Here is a 20,505-nt window from a genome sequence, read left to right on the forward strand (position 1 = left end):
CTCCACTGTACAGCTCGTTTTGCACAGAGTGGCCCCAAACCTGCTCTTCTGGGGTCCCTCGGCAGCTCTCGTGGCTTCTCCCCACATCAGATAACCCCCTGGGAGAAGTGTTCTCACGGGGGGTTACCTTGCAGGTGCACTCCCGAGTCCAGCATTCGTCGTCCATAGAGGCTGAATGCAGGACTCGGCCCCGCCCCCCCGGCGCCCGCGTCATTGGATTTGATTGACAGCAGCAGGAGCCAATGGCTGTGCTGCTAAATCTATCTAATCAAGAGCTGAGAACCCCGGGCAGAGAGAAAGCGCGTCCCCCCGGGTCAAGTTCCAGGGCTCAGGTAAGTAAAACGGGGGTGGGCTGGGGGGCCGGTCACTGCCATATGATGCATTAAGGTGAAAAAACACACGTAGGTTTACAACCCCTTTAAGGTAAAATAAAAACTACTGCCTTTAGAACCACTTTAATTTATCAATGCTACTTTCCTATTAGAAAATTAAAGTTACAAGACACATCATATTTCTTTTCTTACAGCTGGAGTCTTGGTATAATTTTTATTGCATAGTTACATTACTCCAGCTTTGACCAATGTACTGGTCTGGAGCACTTATCCCATCTATGACGGGCAGCGCTTCACCCTGGCGACAGGCAGCGGGCATCACTGGCGGCTTCCCTTAGCCCTGTTCTCCTCCGCGGGAATCACGGCAGCTTCCGTCTCCTCCCTCCTCTTTGGCGGCCAATCGGAACGCTTCTTCTTTCGGACAATCGACTCTGCGCCCCAAGCCCACTCTTTTTTGAAGCCTATTATAGCCTCTGGCTCTAATCATGTGCTTATAAACCCCCCCCCCCATTGGAATTCATGCATCTGGCGTCCTGCATGGGGGCCGGACGCATGGATGGGGGGGCAGCGCCAGTGCGCCCCTAATGGATGGGCCGCCCCTGGCGGAGGGGCTAAGTGAGTGATCCCCTGTTGGTCACTATACAGGCTGAAAAAAACAAAAAACAAATAGATTCCTCCATCCACACAAGCAAAGTGGATGGAGGAATACCCCATTGCTGTGCCATTGTATTCTGACAGCAGGATCTCCTCCACTATCAGAACATCCAGATCAGCACTGGAGCCAATTAGCTGCAGCAGGCTGATCAAGAAAAAATTTCCAACATTCCGTTCAACAAAAGAAACGGCTATACATGGATCGAAATTCGGTTGGCATCACCTGTGGCAATCATTGCTGGATGCACACAAAGTGATCACTGCAGGTAATTGCTGGCTGTGCAGACAGCTTTGGCAACTGTCGACCTGTCATTGAAGTGTACAGGGCTCAGCCGCTGCTCACAGGTGGCAAAAAACAGCAGCAGGAATCAGCAGATCCCTGCTTTTATCATTTGCACTGTGCTAGTTGCCAGTGTGAATTTAGCCTAACTTTTCAAAAAAGATCATACATGGAGTTCAGCTTTAATACAACCAAGCAACCTTTGATTTGCTTATGTTACCTTGTAAGAAGCTTTGACTTCCTGGCACAGTAGCTCCACTAGAGGCTTGTAGTAATCTGATGGCAAAACAGTCTCATCACGGAGCCGCACCTGCAGCTGAAGAGAACCAAGATTTCCCCTAGGTAAAAAAAAAAAAGGAACAGCTAAATGTAGTGAGAAATATGTATACTGCATAGTTGGCTTCTATAAAAAAATATTCAAATTTTACTCTGATAATCCTTTTACTAGGCTTTTACGCTGATAATCCTTTCCTTAGTAAGTTTAACTCAGAATGACAATGCACATTTTACCTGGAATACTAGTCATACAATTAAGGCTGTCCATAGCTATGAGATCACTGCTAAATGAAGCAATATTGCAACCGCTGAAGACAACCTAGGCCACTTGGGCTATAGAGAAAAGAAACAATGGTCCTAGGTTTAGCCGATATCATCAGGTATGTTTAGAAAAGTCTTTTTTTATTGAGTGTTTGTGTTTTGTAAATTATTTTTAAATAAAACCACAAATATACATACAGAAAAAGCAGCAGCAAAATGTATCAAAGCATACAGTGTACTGAAGTGTGACATAGGGGCAAGCGGTTCACAGAGTTCTGCAAAGAGACAGAGGAGTCCCATGGCGATCTACTACTGAGTCCTCAGAATATACATTTTTACTCTGAAGGAAGTACAGAATACATGTGCATTTTGCAGTCATATCAAAACGCAGCAGTCTTATCACATACCATAAAAATTACATTAAGGCTCCATGCACACTAGCTCCTAAACTTCTAGAAGCTGTTATTAGCATTTTTTTTCCTGCTCCTAAAAGCTAAATAGTGTTATCCTATGTGTCCATGCACACTACTTTAGGCTATTAGTGTGTTATAAATGTCAGCATCTAGGAGCAGAAAAAAAAATTGTTTTTGTATAGTTTCTTGGAGCGTTTTTCCAGCATAAACAATCCTAAGCATTGCTAAACGCTGCTAATAGCGTTGTTTGAGCTTTTTTTTCCTTTTACTGCAAAAAACTAATAAAATAAAATAAAATAAACGCTCCTAAACGCTCTTAAAACGCTACTACAAAAAGCTATTACCAGCCTTTTTTATCTCCGGTTTTTGCCAGCGTTTTGTTAGCGTAAAAAAAACCACTAGTGTGCATGGAGCCTTAGCATACATAATAATCAGTGCGTGTGTTTATAATCAGCCCCTTTGTCAACTATTAGGACACCTGCCTTCAAACCACATTTGCCAAGGGACAGTAACTTGGGATCAGACTAAATGAACGTAGGTTCCAGTTTGTCTATACAGCAAGCCCATATTTTCTGGAACCTCAGTGGACAACCCCTTTTAGTGTATGTATCAAAAGATAATTTGGACGGTATCTCTTTCAGGCACTCTCCAACAGAAGGCGGAGATGGAGAGACCCATTTTATAGCCGTAAACAGTGCTATGTCAAGAGCATCAATAGCTTACCAAACCAAATTTATGGATCAAGTATATTCCAGAATGCAAGTTTTTACAGGGAGGCAGAGAGAACCCTATTCAAGGTTTAGATCACTCAGTTACAGTACCTAACGAGTTTGTGTCATCTCCAAAAATGGGTGTCCTATGACAAGTCCTATAAAGTAGCTGAGAGATAGTTGAGAGTATTTTTATTAAAGCAGAGTTCCACCCAAAAATGGAACTTCCGCTGTAAGTGTTGGTGACCCTCTGACAAGCCACATTTGGTATGTTATTTTTTGGGGGGACAAGGGGGTACCCTGTTTTTACAGGCACCCAGCTCCCACTTCCTCCCCTTGCTCCGCGACACTGGAAAGAAGATCACCTCTCCCCCCTCCCTCCCTGCAATCTTCTGGGACATGTCACAGGTCCCAGAAGATTGCCCGGCCATTCACAGTGCGCAGCTCGGCTCACTCATGTGCAATGCACGCCCGGCTGTGCAACCACAGCCAGGTGCCCACAGTTTGAATGCCGGTGCCTCAGAGAGGAGGGGGAGAGGAGCGAGGCTTCCTGCACCCGCATCGCTGGACCGTGGGACAGGTGAGTGTCTGATTATTAAAAGTCAGCAGCTACACTTTTTGTAGCTGCTGACATTTAAATGGGTGGAACTCCACTTTAAGCCAGAGCTTCCAGTGGTTGCATCTTCTGAATGCACCCTCACATCCATGGCTATGCTTCTAGATTTTAATTTGGATAACTGATTGACTTTGATTCATAAAGCTTAACCTGCTTTATAGTGACTTTCTTAAGCTAGATTGCAAACATTACAATACAGGGATGATTCTTTTGACAATAGTCAACTGAGATATAAACCAAAGCTGAAGCTCGGTCAAACATGCTAAGTACTCTAAGTACAGTAAACAATGTTATTTGTTATATGCTAATCTTTTGCTTAAGCAAACACATTCTAAAGTTTCAATATGAAAGCAAGGGTTTCCACTGTATAACACAGTCTGGGACGCATGCCTTAAATTGGTTGGTTTAGATTTAGAATGAAGAACATAAAAAGTTTAGGGTTGGCAAAAATATGTATTTTTTCATTTATTGAAAAAGTAGGAGATACCCTGGTTACATTCCAGATGAACATTAAGAGAAAGCAGCATTCAGCAAGTGTAAAGAAAAACTCTACTAACAATATGTACATACATACCATCTTGATTAGCATGTACAACAAAAGAGAAGGATCGGGGCTGCTCTGTGCAAAACACAGATTAGGTAAGTACAACATGTTTATTATTTTAATAAAAAATTACGTTTTAATGTTACTTTAAGACATCTTAAAATAGAACACTTTTTTTTTTTTCATTTGGATAGCGTAAGGAAGGGTTATAACCCTTGTCAGTTTCTGTGTGTCAAATGTGTCCCGCTGGGGAGATTTCCCTTTACTTCCTGTCTCATAGCTAAAACAGAATATAAGAAGAAATCCTCCACAATTAGCAAAACGCTGGTTGTCAACAAAACTAGTCTCCCCATTGGAAGATTTCCCCTCTATTACTGTCCTGGTGACAACCCAAAATTTTGGATTTTTTTTCACTTTCGCTCTCGGTGATAACGGTAAACAGGGCAAACAGAGAGGATGAATCTCCCTAAGAAGGGTACAGATATCAAATAAAACCTGACAGGTGTGTTCTAGTCCCATTTTACTCTGTCCAAATCTAAAAAAAAAAGTTTTGTCTTTAGTTATGCTATTAAGTATGCCATAATGGCCTCTCAATTTTATCATAAGCTATTTTAGAATGTCTTATGTGCTGTTTAGCACCCCTCAAGTGCAACTGAAGCTTCATGAATCAGAGCTTATTTATTTCTACTAGCACAGGTTTTCTTGCTCGAAGAAACTACGGACTGGAGTATGCAATGGAATAAATGATATTCAATCCAAATCCAGAGATCTACATCCCCATCTTTAAAGTGCCAGTCCCTAAACCTGTGTGCCCTCTGCCTGCAGGGAATTTTTGGGAGACATCTCCCCGGAGTTCTCTACAACATCACTAAGCAAAGTCCATATTTGTACTAATATGATGAACACATTGTGGTGCCAGGATGCTTCACATTGAAAGTTGGGACAAGAGCATTTGCTTCCCATTTAGGAATTCAGGGCAGGAAGAATAAATAGGAAACCCACCATGAGACATTAGACATACTTCCCAACCTTTAAAGTTAAAGCGGAGTTCCACCCAAAAGTGTAACTTCCCATCGTTGTACTCCTTCCCCCCTCAGGTGCCACATTTGGCACCTTTCGGGGGTGAGGGGGGACAGGATACCTGTCTTTAAAAAGGTATCCTGTTCCCACTTCCGGGAGCCTCAGCCGCGGGTATTGACGCCTGGGCTCCCTCCTCTGCCCTCCTCCTTCCCCAGCCGCCGGACCAGTAGGAAAGAGGAGCAGAGCCTGGCGCATGCGCAGTTTGGTTTCCGGTGTGAAGCCGTAAGGCTTTACTGCCGGGTTCCCTTACTCGCAATGGAGGCGACATGCACCCGAAAGCTGATGGAGACATCAGCTGCGGTGCTGACATCGCTGGACTCCAGGACAGATAAGTGTCCGATTATTAAGTCAGCAGCTACAGTATGTGCAACTGTTGGCTTTTAATTTTTGCAGCAGTGGGCGGACCTCTGCTTTAAGAGTGAGGGACACTTCAGGTGGATAGAGACCTGCGGCGCACTTGGTTAAAAAGTCGGCGTGGCTAAAAGGTGAATAAATAATGATGGCACTGTGAAAAAATAATGATGGCCAGGAGGGGACAATTGGGCATCTGGGTGGCAATCGCGCATCTCAAATGCTACACCCTTTAGCTGCAGAGGCATGAATTATACCCCCTGTTGAACTCTGCAAGCAATCCGCAATCGCGTGCGATGTTTTTTTTTTGTTTTTTTACATTTTGAACAGTCCTGTTGGGGGGCTTTGGTAAAATATCAGGGGTTTAAACAGGCTCCTGATGTCCGAGAAAGGGACAGAGGAAGAGATTCCTTGGATTCCTTTCCCTGCAGCCTCAGCTGCACTGGAGAGTGCTGAACTGCTTGCGGTGGGGGCACTCGGCGGGAGGGAGGGGCCAGGAGTGCTGGCAAGGGACCCGAGAAGAGGAGGATCTGGGCTGCTCTGTGCAAAACCACTACACAGAGCAGGTAAGTATAACATGTTTGGTATTCTTAAACAAGACTTTAATATCACTGATAATATCACTTATCACCATAAGCAGGAGTTAAACAGAAATTATTTTTATTAGAGGTATTTTATATAATGCTTACTGATTGCTGGAGAGGAAAGGTGGAGACACTGAGATCTCCATCTTGTTCCAGTCAGAGAACACCTTGTATTTACTGAAATAAATACAAGATGTTCTATAAATGAAGGAGGTGCCCCTCTGTGGAAACTATTTGCATAGAATAAAGATCACAGCTAGCGCTGTGTGTAGCGGGGGCTACTACAATGATTTACAGCATCACTACCAGCCCCCTGGATATCAGATATGCATGCTTTCATCAAGTCATGCTGGCTCAATGTAAGCATGCAAAAAAAATAATCCACCATTCGCCACAGCTGCCTTATTGAATTCCTCAGGGTGCCCCAGACCTTTCAAGTCCAAGGCCTGATCCTCACCTTCCACTTTCATTAATTTGTGAGTCAATGACCCTTAACAAGTAATAGTGAGTCACTGACCCTTAACTGACCCAAACAGGGATGGGTGGCAATGTCTTTATATAATACTCTACAGTTTCTTAAACTTCAATAAATAATTTTAAGATTCACAACACATCTGCCATTGCATACAGTGGCACTGAATCAGGATGTTACACACAAATTCTCCAAGAAACTGTGAAATCACCAACATGTGAAGAATAAGGGGACTAGGTGTCTATTTCGCTTGAACAACCCACAGAACTGCTCCCACTAGGCCGTTTTATAAAAAAAAAAGATTGAAAGTGAAATGGCTTTCCATAGCAACCAATCAGGTTTCATTTTTAAATCCCTGGGAATTTTAACAGATTGTTCGCTAGGGGCAACAGTTCAATTTGTTGCCCTATTCTCATAAAGTGTACAGTGTAAATAAACAGCATTTTAATGTTTTATTTTATTTTCATGGCAGTAAAATAAACACTAGGCAGCTACAATTTTTCCATTACCCTTGAACCATTAACCAATAGAAGGGCAAATAGAAATATTATTAAACACAAAGTTTACCATTAATTAGTACAAACACTGTAGTGTCATAATTTCCTGTGGCATAAAACCATATCTGCTACAAGATGGAAAAGGGAAGCGCTCATTATAAAAATATGTCATATACACACTATCAGATATTAAACATCCTTTCTGACTCAAAAGACCCATCATTTGCATTTTCTAGTTTTAATGCTGAAATCTCAGTTTTTTCATTCTAAGAAAATATTTGTTGAAGAGACTGTTAAGCATTTTTAGTTTGCACTGATTGGCTTTCTGTAAAATAATGTGATATCAACCTGAATAATAGAAACTGGACACTGGGGCATAAAATTAGGCTTAAATAGATGCCTATCTATCTCCTAGACCTCTATCTATTTCCTAGAGCTGTGGTCTCCAAACAGCGGCCTTTGTTTGCCCTATACTTCCCACCAATACTAGGCACTATTCCTCCCACTGATACAAACATTGGGGTATAATTCTGCCAGCTGATACAAACATTGTGGCAGAATTTCTCCCATTGACACCAACAATGAGGCACTACTCCTTCCACTGACACCAATGTTGGGGCCCTATTCCTCCTATTGGCACCAACAATAGGCACTATTCCTCCCACTGACACAAACGATAGGGCACTATTCTGCCCACTGACACCAACAATAGGGAACTATTACTCCCACTCTGACATCAATGATGGGGCATTATTCTTCCCACTGACACCAACAATAGGGGAACTATTCCTCCCACTTTTTTTTTGCTCCCACTGAACACCAAGTCTGAGACATTTTCTACTTCCATTGGCCACAGTCAAGACCCCCGCAAATCTGCAGATCAGTATATTGGCACTTTGTTTAGAAGGTTTGGAGACACCTGTACTGGAGCACCCTGGGAGCCCTGAACCCAGGGTGCTCAGCAAACAATGGTTGCCCCCTGTTCTGAGGTTGTAGTTGTGCCATGCCATTCCTTCCTTTCCCCTACTTCTCTCTATGTAGCATGCCCAGCCCAACCAACACAGACAAAAAAGTTGACTTACTAAGGGATTTCAGGATGTTTACACAATAAAATGTGTAAAGATTTTACTGCAATCATGTGGTTAAAAAAAAAATCCCTGTTTACTTATTCCACCTGCACACGAATGAAGTGAATATTTTGCACAATTTACTGTGTGAACATTCTCAAATGCTTTAGAAAAGCAGCATCAATGTCTAAAGATTAGAACTGCTTATATTGACTTTGAAATAAAATACAGATTTTTAAGCTACTGACGCTAAATGTCCACATAATGAAAGGGATGGGTTTCTGTTAGAGGGGATGTAAACCCTCACATATACTGAGTGAAGTGAACAGCCTCAGATGATACACAAAGATGAAAGAAATCTTCCTACACTAGTTATACATGTATATGTATAACTTGTTTCATCTGCTGTATAATTTGTTTCCTCTGCTGTCTTCAGCTTTATATATTCTTCAGAATGTTCAGATCCTGTTAGGAGATTTTCTGTTCCTGGTTAGCACTGCAGTGAAGTCTGGGCATACAGCCAAGACAGCTGATTGGAGGAAAGGCACATACCCCCTCTCCTCATAGGTAGAGACTTTAAGATCTGTTCATTGAATCCTTCAACTCTGTGCTAATCTATTTATAGCATCCTCCTAAACACAAAGCTCTGGCTGGCTTAATCTCCTGTGTCGGAGAGCTTGACAGATGTTCTCATGCTGATAACAGAAGAACAGAGTGGGAGAAAGCTACGGGACATAGTGCTTTAAAGAGGGATAAGAAAACAATGCAGATATATTTGCCCAGCTCAAATTTCATGAATCGGGTTTACATCCACTTTAACCACTTCAGCCCCGGAAGATTTTACTCCCTTCCTGATCAGAGCACTTTTTGCCATTCGGCACTGTGTCGCTTTAACTGACAACTGCGCGGTCATGCGACGTTGCACCCAAACAGAATTGATGACATTTTTTTCCCCACAAATACAGCTTTCTTTTGGTAGTATTTGATCACCTATGCGGTTTTTATTTTTTGTGCTATAAACAAAAAAAGAGCGACAATTTTGAAAAAAGCGCAATATTTTTAACTTTTTGCTATAATAAATATCCCCCAAAAATATATAAAAAAAACATTTTTTTCTCAGTTTAGGCTGATATGTATTCTTCTGCATATTTTTGGTAAAAAAAAATGCAAAAAGCGTATATTGATTGGTTTGCGTAAAAGTTATAGCGTCTACAAAATAGGGGATAGTTTTATGGCTTTTTTATTATTCCTTTTTTTTACTAGTAATAGCGGCGTTCTGCGATTTTTATCGGGACTGCGACATTATGGCGGACACGTCGGACAATTTTGAGACATTTTTGGGACCATTGGCATTTTTACAACGATTAATGCTAAAAAATTGCATCGATTACTGCAAAAATGTCACTGGCAGTGAAGGGGGTTAACCGCTAGGGGGCAGTGAAGGGGTTAAGTGTGTCCTAGTGTGTGTTCTAACTGAAGCGGGGAGGGAACTGTGCAGGGGAGGTGACATATCGCTGTTCATACTCTGTATGAACAGACGATCGGTCTGTTCTCCCCTCAGAGAACACAGACATCCCGGTTCTCCGTGTGCCCCGAGCGATCGCGGGAGCCCGGCGGTGATGGCGACTGCCGGGCACTCGCCTCGTTCCGTGTGCAAGCAGGGGGCACGCGCGCCTCCGGCGGTGCGCACGCGCCCCCTAGCAGCTGTCTATGTTACAGACGTAACATGACGGCGACTCGCGCAGCTGAGCCATATTGCCGCAGTACAACTGCGGCGGCTGGCCGGCAAGCGGTTAAAGCTGATTTTCAGGAATTCCGCCACTCTGATAAATATGCAGGCACACTATGAGTTAAGTCCAACGAGTTGTATGCCACCTTGTGAACTTACATCTGACAGTTTTATGGAGCTCCAGAAGGATAGCTATGGCTATAGTTCCTGAGGTCCAATACTGGACCTTCTGGTCTCTGCTACTTCAGCTGCAGAGTCACATGCAGCTGCTGTGTTAACCCATCTCCTCTGCTTCCCATTTGCAGAAGCCTTTTTATTTTGTGACTCATTCACACACGCCTGGAGTAAGTTAAGAAGTAGGTGGGTGCTGCAGCAATTGCCAGCTAGATACTGGTAACATCACAGATTAAAAAATTCTAGCACACCAGGGATCTTAAAATAACATCCAAACATTTTATTCAAACTAATCACATGTCAGGGGTGCTGTTCAAAATCACGGGGCCCCACAAAGCCTACTTTTTGAATGCAACTTCTTTTTAGAATTGTATTGTTTTTAACTGCCCTGTTGGGGGAGTTCTGGTAAAATATCAGGCATCTAAATTCCTTAGTTCCTTGCTCTGCATCCTCAGCTGCAACAGACATAAATGAATATAGGAAGTGCTCTGAGGCTTCTTTTTCATTTACAAACTAAAGCATAGTAAACACGGTACCGGTACTGATCGCTCACTTTGTTCATTCAGGAAAGGGAGGGGCTGGAAAATGTTTACTCTCCCTTCCCCGTGACTCTGCATGCTGAATCCCCTGTGTGCCCCACACAAGTTGCAGCAGGCGGGAGGGAGAGCAGGAGTAGCCAGCAGCTTGAGGGGGAGCACGCAGGGGGGTCTGGACAGCAAGAGGAAGGGGGTGTTTAGAGTGGAAGGGAGAGGAGGAAAAGACAGATGCACTGCAGGGGAAGCCACAGGAGGATCAGTTTCAGTGATATAGACCGTAAAGCTGGTTCTCCTGCTTGGCAGGTGCCTGGGCCCCCCTGTGGAACTGATGGGGCCCAGACCCAGTAGAAGAGAGTCGGCTGTAGGCTGTACCACCTTATTGGCAGCCCTACATATGACAGCAGAAAAGTGCAAAATTTTGGTGCCATGCAGGACCTCTTCAATAGGCATGTGAGGTCTAAAGTCTATTGAACACTGCAGCCCACTTTACCAATAGCATTCACCATTTGAGGATGATTAATATGTGTGCACTGTACTAAGGGTGTCCCAGGTCGTAACCATTTGGGGATACGCCCTACAAAAATTTGTCAATATGTCTAGAGAGGAACATTTACACCCAGCTCCCACTGCAAATACCAACAATTTTCAGCTGTAAAAATGACAGCCAGGGCTATGCATCACATAGCCCTGGCTATGTGGCTGGAGTGGCTGTCAAAATGCAGCCACTATAGTGTTGGTTATTATTTTTTTAATAAAATATGTTTCTTTTTAACCCCCTAATTAACCATTTGTTATCTATATTTAGCCCTAATCTACATCCTTCCCTTCTCCCCTTAACTGTTATTTCTATTTCCATTCTTTTCTACCATTAATATTAAAAGGTTTTTGGTCATTCATTTTGTTAATTTTTTACAGTGTTGTAAAAATAAATTGGTGCAAACTGTGGAAAAAAAGTAAATGTTTTAAAATTTTGCAAATAACTTTGCCATGCTTTATACTAGAAACATCATTTTAATTTCATTATTAAGGAAAAACATTATAGAATTAAATGTATACATTTATCTACTACATTTATTTACTGTAACACTACTTATTCTAAAAAAAAACAAAAAAAAAACCTTTTTTTTTTCATTGTTGCAAATGTCCATAAATCACATCGAAAATAAAAATATTTTCGCAAAAAATGCAAAATAAATGCCAAAGACAACCCCCCCGCTAATAGAATAAAAAAATCAAAACAAATCAATGTATGTATTACTGCATTATCTTAATTGTAAAACTTCATCAGGTCCATAAGGGGTAAGGAAGTGCAAGAGCTAAAGTGGTTGAGTGGCGAGTTATTAGACTTTCACATGTCACCACTCTCCATTAAAACACCACTCTCCATTAAAAACAAGCTACAAAGTATGTGGTCGAGTGGTCAAGTTGAGCTGCCAGGGATAAGAAGACAAATATCCAAGTCAGTGTATGAGGCAGGGACGTAGTCAATAACAAAGCCATCAGATCAGAAGGCATTCTATAAAGGTCAGGTTAAGGCTCCATTCACAAATGCACATTCCAGGAACATGCACAGAAATGTGTGCTTCTGCACATGTTCCAGGAACATGCGTGCCGCTCTTGCAGTATCAGTAACTGTTATTAGCACCCCAAACATGGTAAGAAAACACACAGTAAAAAAAACGCGCAAAGTTCACCTCCCACAAAGATGATTCAAGTCATCAAATCAAATCAATTTAAGTAAATGTTGTAAACAAGCAGATATCGTGCTGGCAGATGTAAAAGAAGTAGCTGGCAAAGCAATCAGAAAAAATTACACACAAATATATAAAACAATCTTTACTGCGCTAAAAAATGAGTGCAATAAAACACAAGTATAACATATAAAATGAAGAAAAGAAAGAAAAAACAAAAATAAATAAATGTAATAATATTCATAAATAAGTCCAAAATGGTGAAGAAATCAGATGTGAAAAAATCACTCCAATCCTAAATATAAGACACCCAGGTGTGCATCCACCTTTGGACAGAATGGACTATTACCAAAACATGTGGACCCTTTACTTGGAAAGAGTCAAAAAGGCTGTATCAGTTGATATGCAATTTGTAAAAGGAACCAGTTTCTCCACCATGGCTCTACCAATGGTCACTAGAGTCTCCCAATCAACAACATAAGGGGGGTTAGGCAACTCCACTTTGCACTGCAAGTGCAGTCGCTCTAAATCTGAAGGGTAGATCTGAAATGAGTGGAAGCTGTGCTGATTTTATCATCCAATCATGTGCAAGCTAAAATGCTGTTTTTTATCTTCCTTGCATGCCCCTCTCGGATCTACAGCGACTTTACTTCCAAGTGCACATTCAAGTGCACTTGCAGTGCAAAGTGGATTTTCCTTTAGTAAATAACCCTCATGGTGTTCCATCATGGTATACAAAAGAAAAGAACTGGGAGAACCCACATGTCATAAAACTGTATACCAATTTATTAATAAATAAAAAGCTAGCCACTCACAATGTTGAAAGCACAAATATTAAAAGTACCGATCCTGGGATTAGGTCCGACTGTATCCTGGTATGGGCATGCATGGTGATGCCACAAGCATAAGCTCTGCCTAGGGCGTGCGTGGTGACGTTACAACCGTAAGCTCTGCCTAGGGTGTATATATTTACTTTTTATATTTAAGAGCTTATTTGAACTTTTAATATTGTGACTGGCTAGCATTTTATTTATTAATAAATTAAGCAAATAGATATTTTCTTGCACTCAGTCAAAGAAAAAAATATGATCTGCTGCAAATGAAGTATCCCGAATACTGGACCAATAAAAAATATGAGCAAAAAATTGGTGCACTATGCCTTTAAATCTCGAAAACAATAAGTGACTATTTCATGAAAAAGTGCAAGTGTAAAAACAAATAGTGACAAAGTGCTCAGTGTTTAAGGAAATTTCCATTCAAGGTGCTTCAGTGTTCAAGGTGCTCCTTATATAGAAAGGGAGGCCTCTTACCAGATGAAGTTGATCTTGAATTACAGAGATCAAATGTGCACAAATTCTCCAGAGTGAATTGGCAAGGCACTTCCGATATTGCACTGTCAACAATGGATGGCATGAACCCATCCTTTGGATTCAAAAAGCCACTCTCCACAAAGGCATATGCAAGGTATAAATAGGGAGAGCCCTCAAAGTGTGATACAGTTATGGCAAATTTATTAAGTCCGGCCACGGTGTCACTCGACTACTCTGATGACGTCATACACACACTGACTCCATTCGACACGTTTCCCCACAAAGGGCATCCTCTGGGATTAAAGATCAAGATTTTTTTGTTGTTTTATTGAATAACCCCTTCCCGATCAGCCGCTGCAGTTGTACTGCGGTACGTTGGTTCCCCTTGGTGAAAAGACGTTACCTTACGTCGCTTCGCCTTTTGACCACTAGGGGGCGCGCGCTAGACGCGATAACTTTTGCGCAAACCAATCAATATACGCTTATTGTGATTTTTTTACCAAAAATATGTAGAAGAATACATATCAGCCTAAACTGAGGAAAAAATTATTTAAAAAAAAATAAAAATTGGGATATTTATTATAGCAAAAAGTAAAAGATTTTTTTTTTAAATTGACGCTTTTTTGTTTATAGCGCAAAAAATAAAAAACCTAGAGATGATCAAATACCACCAAAAGAAAGCTCTATTTGTGTGGAAAAAAGGACATAAATCTTGTTTGGGTACAGTGTCGCACGACCGCGCAATTGTCAGTTAAAGCGACGCTGTGCCTTAGCGCCAAAAATGGCCTGGTCATTGAGCAGCCAAATCTTCCGGGGCGGTGGTTAATAAATTGGTATATGTTTTATTCTATGTGGGTCCTCCCGGTTCTTTTCTTTTGTATATCATGATGAACACCTTATGTTGCTGATTGGGAGACTAGTAACGATTGGTGGAGCCATGGTGAAGAAACCGCTTCCTTTTACAGATGACATATCAACTGATATGGTCTTTTTTGACTCCTTCCAAGTAAAGGGTTCACATGTTTTGGTAAGAGTCCATTTTGTCTTAGGGCCAGTTCACACCATAGAAACGCATTCCAGATGATTTTCTACATGCGCGTTTTTGAAGCGTTCTGGTGCGTTTTTGATGTGTTTCTGGTGCGTTCTTGATGCAGTCCAGTGCATTTTTTACCCCTCTTATTTCCTTACCTTAAATAAGGACATGTGTGTTCCAGTGCGTTTTTGATGTGTTTTACAGCATTCCAGTACAGTCCAGTGCAGGAAAAATGCAGCTTTTTTTTCTGGAACTAGACTGCATTGCAACTGCAAGCACTGGTGTGAACTATGCCATTGAAAACCATATAATCTACTTTCCATGCGTTTTTGATGCAGAAAAAAAATGCACTGGACTGCATGTGGTGTGAACTGGTCCTAACAGTGGAGGCACACCTGGGTGTCCTATATTTTGGATTGGAGGGATTTTTGCACATCTGATTTCTTCACCATTTTGGACTTATGAGGGACTATTATTACTTTTTTTTTCTTTCTTGTCTTCATTTAATATGTTATACTTGTGTTGATGTATTGCACTCATTTAAAAAGATTGTTTTTAAATATTCAAGTAGATTGACTGCCTATACTGTCACATAAAAAATGTGCTGAAAAATCGTGCATTAAGATGCACAGGTAAGATTGGGGCCTTAGTGATTAAATCCAAGGAGTACAACCGGTCAGAGTTAATAATACAAGAGGAGCAGCGCTGTGAAAGGATGTTCTATATGATGAACCAAATCAAAGCATAAATAAAAAACCCAAAATTGGGATAGGTTCCAAGTTCATAAGTTATATAAACAGCTGGACTGTCCTATTCAAAAACCGATCTTGATGGTGAATAAAGGAACGTGAATATGGAAATCAATGAGTCCTTCACCACACCACTGTGACAGTAAAATTGTGCGCTTACCAAATGGCAAGCTTGGAAGAGCTTGCGACCTTAACCCGGTCGGGGCCTTTCAAGGTGGAACCATCAGGGAGAGACACACCACTTGGTTTGGATTAGGCACACTGTTCTTCCAGTTACCACTTTAAATGGAGATGTGACCCCAGGCTAGGGATAAACCTTAAAAGTGGTCAGTGTCAGTCAGCAAAACAGTGAACAGTGGATGCTACTTCTACCATCCACTGTTCACTGTTTTGCTGACTGACACTGACCACTTTTAAGGTTTATCCCTAGCCTGGGGTCACATCTCCATTTAAAGTGGTAACTGGAAGAACAGTGTGCCTAATCCAAACCAAGTGGTGTGTCTCTCCCTGATGGTTCCACCTTGAAAGGCCCCGACCGGGTTAAGGTCGCAAGCTCTTCCAAGCTTGCCATTTGGTAAGCGCACAATTTTACTGTCACAGTGGTGTGGTGAAGGACTCATTGATTTCCATATTCACGTTCCTTTATTCACCATCAAGATCGGTTTTTGAATAGGACAGTCCAGCTGTTTATATAACTTATGAACTTGGAACCTATCCCAATTTTGGGTTTTTTATTTATGCTTTGATTTGGTTCATCATATAGAACATCCTTTCACAGCGCTGCTCCTCTTGTATTTAATTTTGTTATGTGTGTATCTCACGTTTTAGCAGCTGCTTTATATTGATTTGATCACTGATTTGTCACATTACATTGGTTCAATTTTCTTTTTTTTGTCAATAGGTGGTTTTGCACTATTTAGTTTAAGTATAGCGCGGTGATTTGTCCCGTTTTTTTCAGAGTTAATAATAAGCAGTATCAGGGATATCAGGAAAAAGGAAAGTAACAGGGTCCAGACCAGGAGTCTCAAACTGGCGGTCCTCCAGCTGTTGAAAAACTATGCACATGCCTCTGCCTGTGGGAGTCATGCTTGTAACTGCCAGCCTTGCAATGCCTCACAGGGCAACAGCTGGAGGGCCACCAGTTTGAGACCCCTGGTCTAGACAGACTGAGAACAAACAGGATCCAGGAGTGAAATAAACTATAAGACAGAGTCAAGAATACACAAACAGGAACTACCGTAGATTAGTGACTGAGAAACTGAGAACACTCTAGGGATAGGATAATAAGCAAAAAACAAGAACAGGATACGAGATACATCAAGGATCACACAGACACACACCCTAGCAAAAGCAAATTAAACGCTACAACGGCAGCTAGTGCACGGACACTGGGATCCTGTGAAAGAGTATAGTCTAATGAAGACGTGCTCCTGTCTGAGCACAGTTCACCTAAACAGATAACTAGCGTTAATCCTTGATCTATGAATGCTATGTTCACCTTTGATCATTACTGGCTGTGAATGAGCTCACTTCTTGGGGGGGCTTGGGTGCTAGTTTGCCTGAGCTCCAAGTTGAAGTTAAGCCATAAGCCTCGTACACACGATCTGATTTTCGGCAGGAAATTGTGTGATGACAGACTGTTGGCCTAAAAGCCGACCGTTAGTACGCTCCTTCAGACAATTGTTGTACAACTTTCCGCCAACAAATGTTGGATGGCAGGCTAGTAAATTTTCGGCGGACAACGGTCTATTGTCAGATTTTCCTATCGTGTGTACACAAGTCCGTCACACAAAAGTCCAAAGTACAAACACGCATGCTCAGGATCAATGCTCACCAAACATGACATTAGCAGAAGGTGCCCAAAGGGTGGTGCTCAAGAGCTGAAATTCCACATAGTACGTCACTACATTCGTGTTTGTTGGCCGACAATTGTGTACTGTTTGTATGCAAGACAAGTTCCTGGCACACGCCCTTCGGACAAAAGTGTTTGTTGGCCAACAATCTGATCCCGCGTACGAGGCTTTACACGCAAACATTTCTCTGAACAAGAAAAATCTGATACATTCCTCCATCAAAGCTAAGCAACTTGAAAAAAGGAATCCTCCCTGTCAGCTACCGTATTCAGCAGCTGGTGATGCCTGTGGCTGCTGAATACAACCACAGTGACAGCATCTGATTGGATGCAGTCATTGTTCCAATGGCAATTTTCCACCCACCACATGCAACAAAAGTTGATTAAAATTTTGTTTAGCTGGGTGGTGCTGACAAGGTCACTTTTTACAAACTAGGCAGGTAATTGGCATACAGGGACAGACTGTTGTCCTCCTTTAACAGGAAGTGTGTGAACAGGACCATCCAGTACTATTTCATGAATGTTTTAGATTTAAACATATTGGAAATGACTTTTGAAATTACACTTATATGTTTAAAGTGGTACTAAATCCAAAAGCAAACATTTATTATATTGCAGCTTACCAATTCCTACATGTAATGGCTGTATTCATTTTCTGTTTTTAGGCTTTCTTTTATTTTCATTTGGTAATTTCCAACCAGTAAGTCTGTTTTTTTTTTTTTTAAGTACAAGCTCTCCACCAGAATATATCAGTTACAAGGATGAGACATACCATGTAACACTGACAGGGTACTTAACCGCTTCCAGGCCAGCTGCCGCAGTTACACTGCGGCAGGTTGGCTCCCCTACTCGAGCCGTCGTAGCTGTACTTCGGCTCTTTAAGGCAATGCCGGAGGCATGCACACGTGCCTGAAGCGTGTCCCCGAAGCCGATGCGTGTGCCCGGCAGGCGCGATGACCGCCGGGCACCCACGATTACTCGTGACAGAGCGAGAACCAGGATCTGTGTGTGTAAACACACAAATCCTGGTTCTGTCAGGGGAGAGGAGACAGATCATGTGTTCGCAACAAGTATGAACACTGATCTGTCATCTCCCCTCGTCAGTCCCATCCCCCCCACAGTTAGAACACACACTAGGGAACACTGTTAACCCCTTGATCGCCCCCTAGTGTTAACCCCTTCACTGCCAGTGACATTCTTACAGTAATCAGTGCTTTTTTATAGCACTGATGACTGTATAAATGTCACTGGTTCCAAAAAAGTGTCAAAGGTGTCCAATGTGTCTGTTGCAATGTTGCAGTCCTGACAAAAATCGCAGATCACTGCCATTACTAGTAGAAAAATAAAAATGCCATAAATCTATCCTCTATTTTGTAGACGCTATAACTTTTGTGCAAACCAATCAATATACGTTTATTGTGATTTTTTTTACCAAAAATATGTAGAAGAATATAAATCGGCCTAAACTGAGGAAGAAATTTTTTATTTATTTTTTTTTAATTGGGATATTTATTATAGCAAAAAGTAAAAAATATTGTGTTTTTATTTTCAATATTGTCGCTTTTTTTTTGTTTATAGCGCAAAAAATAAAAAACGCAGAGGTGATCAAATACCACCAAAAGAAAGCTCTATTTGTGGGAAAAAAAGGACATCAATTTTGTTTAAGTACAGCGTTGCATGACCGTGCAATTGTCAGTTAAAGCGACGCAGTGCCGTATCGCAAAAAATTGCCCGGTCATTAAGCAGGAAAATCTTCCGGGTCTGAAGTGGTTAAAATGATCCGTCTTTATTTATTCATATAAAAACAAACTGTTTTCTGTAGCTGCTTATGAGCTGGAGGCTGACTTGATTTTGTTAGTGCATTCAAATCTGCTAGTATATCTAACACTCCCCTCCCCCCAGACTGACAATGCTGCTGTCCAAAGGTGCCCCTGTGTTCCTTCTTTTAGAGTGGGGGGCACTCTAATACAGGAGGTGTATTACTGGCCAGATCAAATGTAAGAAAGGAAAACCAATGCAGCCATCACATCTAATGATTGGTAAGCTGCAATATATTACATTTTGGATTTAATGCCACTTTAAACTTTTGTAATATTGTAGTGATTGGGTTTACATATACTGGGGATGTAAATCAGCAAGTGAATAGTTAAACATTAGCAACTGCTTCTTGCAACATAGTATCAAGCACTGCAGGAAAGAATAACACATTTTGAGTAACAACAGAATCATTACCATATATGTGTGTAAAAAGTACACTGACACCTAGTGAGAGTGTTGAGCATTGCAGCCAATAATCCAATCATCCCAATATGCAGTTTAGGACGTCCCCATATACTGGGCTGAATTACCCAACTTCTAGCTCTGTTCCTGACTCCTTTGTGCCTAATTTTATCTGCCCTATTCTCCAAAACATAAATTAACCTAACTTTAATAAGTAGGTAACCTGGGAATTTACAGAGATCTGGTCACTGAAGTTGAGATAACACACAATGGTTGAGTCTGCAAATATTAGTTTTAGCTAAAATGAATTTTAGCAGAAACAACATTCTAACTTTTTCCAATAAACTGTGCCAGAAGTAAAGTGCAGCAACTCGTTTCAAGCAATCAGTATTTACTTTACCAGACCAGTAAAGTTTCAGATTGATTGCTGTGGGTACTGAATTTGTATCTTTTTACAAATGTCACAACCTTGAGAGACAAGATATGTCAATAATGTGTTGTTCCAAAGTAGCAAATGTTGACATTTAGAACTCTGTGGGGATATCTCTATTTCCCATTACACAATACTCCCTCTCTCTCTTTTTTTTCAAATTCACAAACTGTTGAATTAGTGTAGGCAGCACTGAAGAATCATTCTCTTCTATTCTAAATACCTCTTGGCTAACAAGTTTACAGATATACTAAAAATAGACCTGAATGTATAGATTTTGCAAGCTTTCTGTGCAGTTTAAGTATTACTTAAAGTAATCAAAAGGTTTGACATTTTCTTGGCTGAAGAAACTTTCCAAAGACTTAGTGACTCATGAAGCAGTACACTTTTTCCAAAACGGAAGACTGGGCAAACAGTGTGGATTATAATACAATCAGCCTAATTGTATAAAACAGAGGATCAAGTAACTAAAATGTCTAATGCAGGCTACATGCAGGCTCTTTACACAAGATAATACAGCGTGTGCAGGTGCACATTTTTGCAGGTTAAAATACAAAGCTGGGTGCTATTGTGTGTTCTTTGCTAGTCACTGATTTTATATTGGATAGAATCCAATATGTATTTGGCAGCAGTGATAAAGAAAT

The 20,505-nt window shown here is 41.3% G+C and overlaps 1 protein-coding gene across 3 annotated transcripts in view; it reads right to left on the reverse strand.

Moving 5' to 3' along the window:
• Positions 1–20,505, reverse strand: part of LOC141128111 (ras GTPase-activating protein 4-like) — a 248,708-nt gene that overhangs the window by 49,566 nt on the left and 178,637 nt on the right. For all 3 annotated transcript variants that reach the window (XM_073615193.1, XM_073615194.1, XM_073615195.1), the window contains exon 9: positions 1,487–1,604. In XM_073615193.1, the coding sequence (XP_073471294.1) occupies positions 1,487–1,604 (118 nt within the window). The remainder of the gene's footprint in view (positions 1–1,486; positions 1,605–20,505) is intronic.

Source organism: Aquarana catesbeiana, linkage group LG02 (genome assembly GCF_042186555.1).
Source record: "Aquarana catesbeiana isolate 2022-GZ linkage group LG02, ASM4218655v1, whole genome shotgun sequence".
In the NCBI taxonomy this organism is placed as follows: Eukaryota; Metazoa; Chordata; class Amphibia; order Anura; family Ranidae; genus Aquarana; species Aquarana catesbeiana.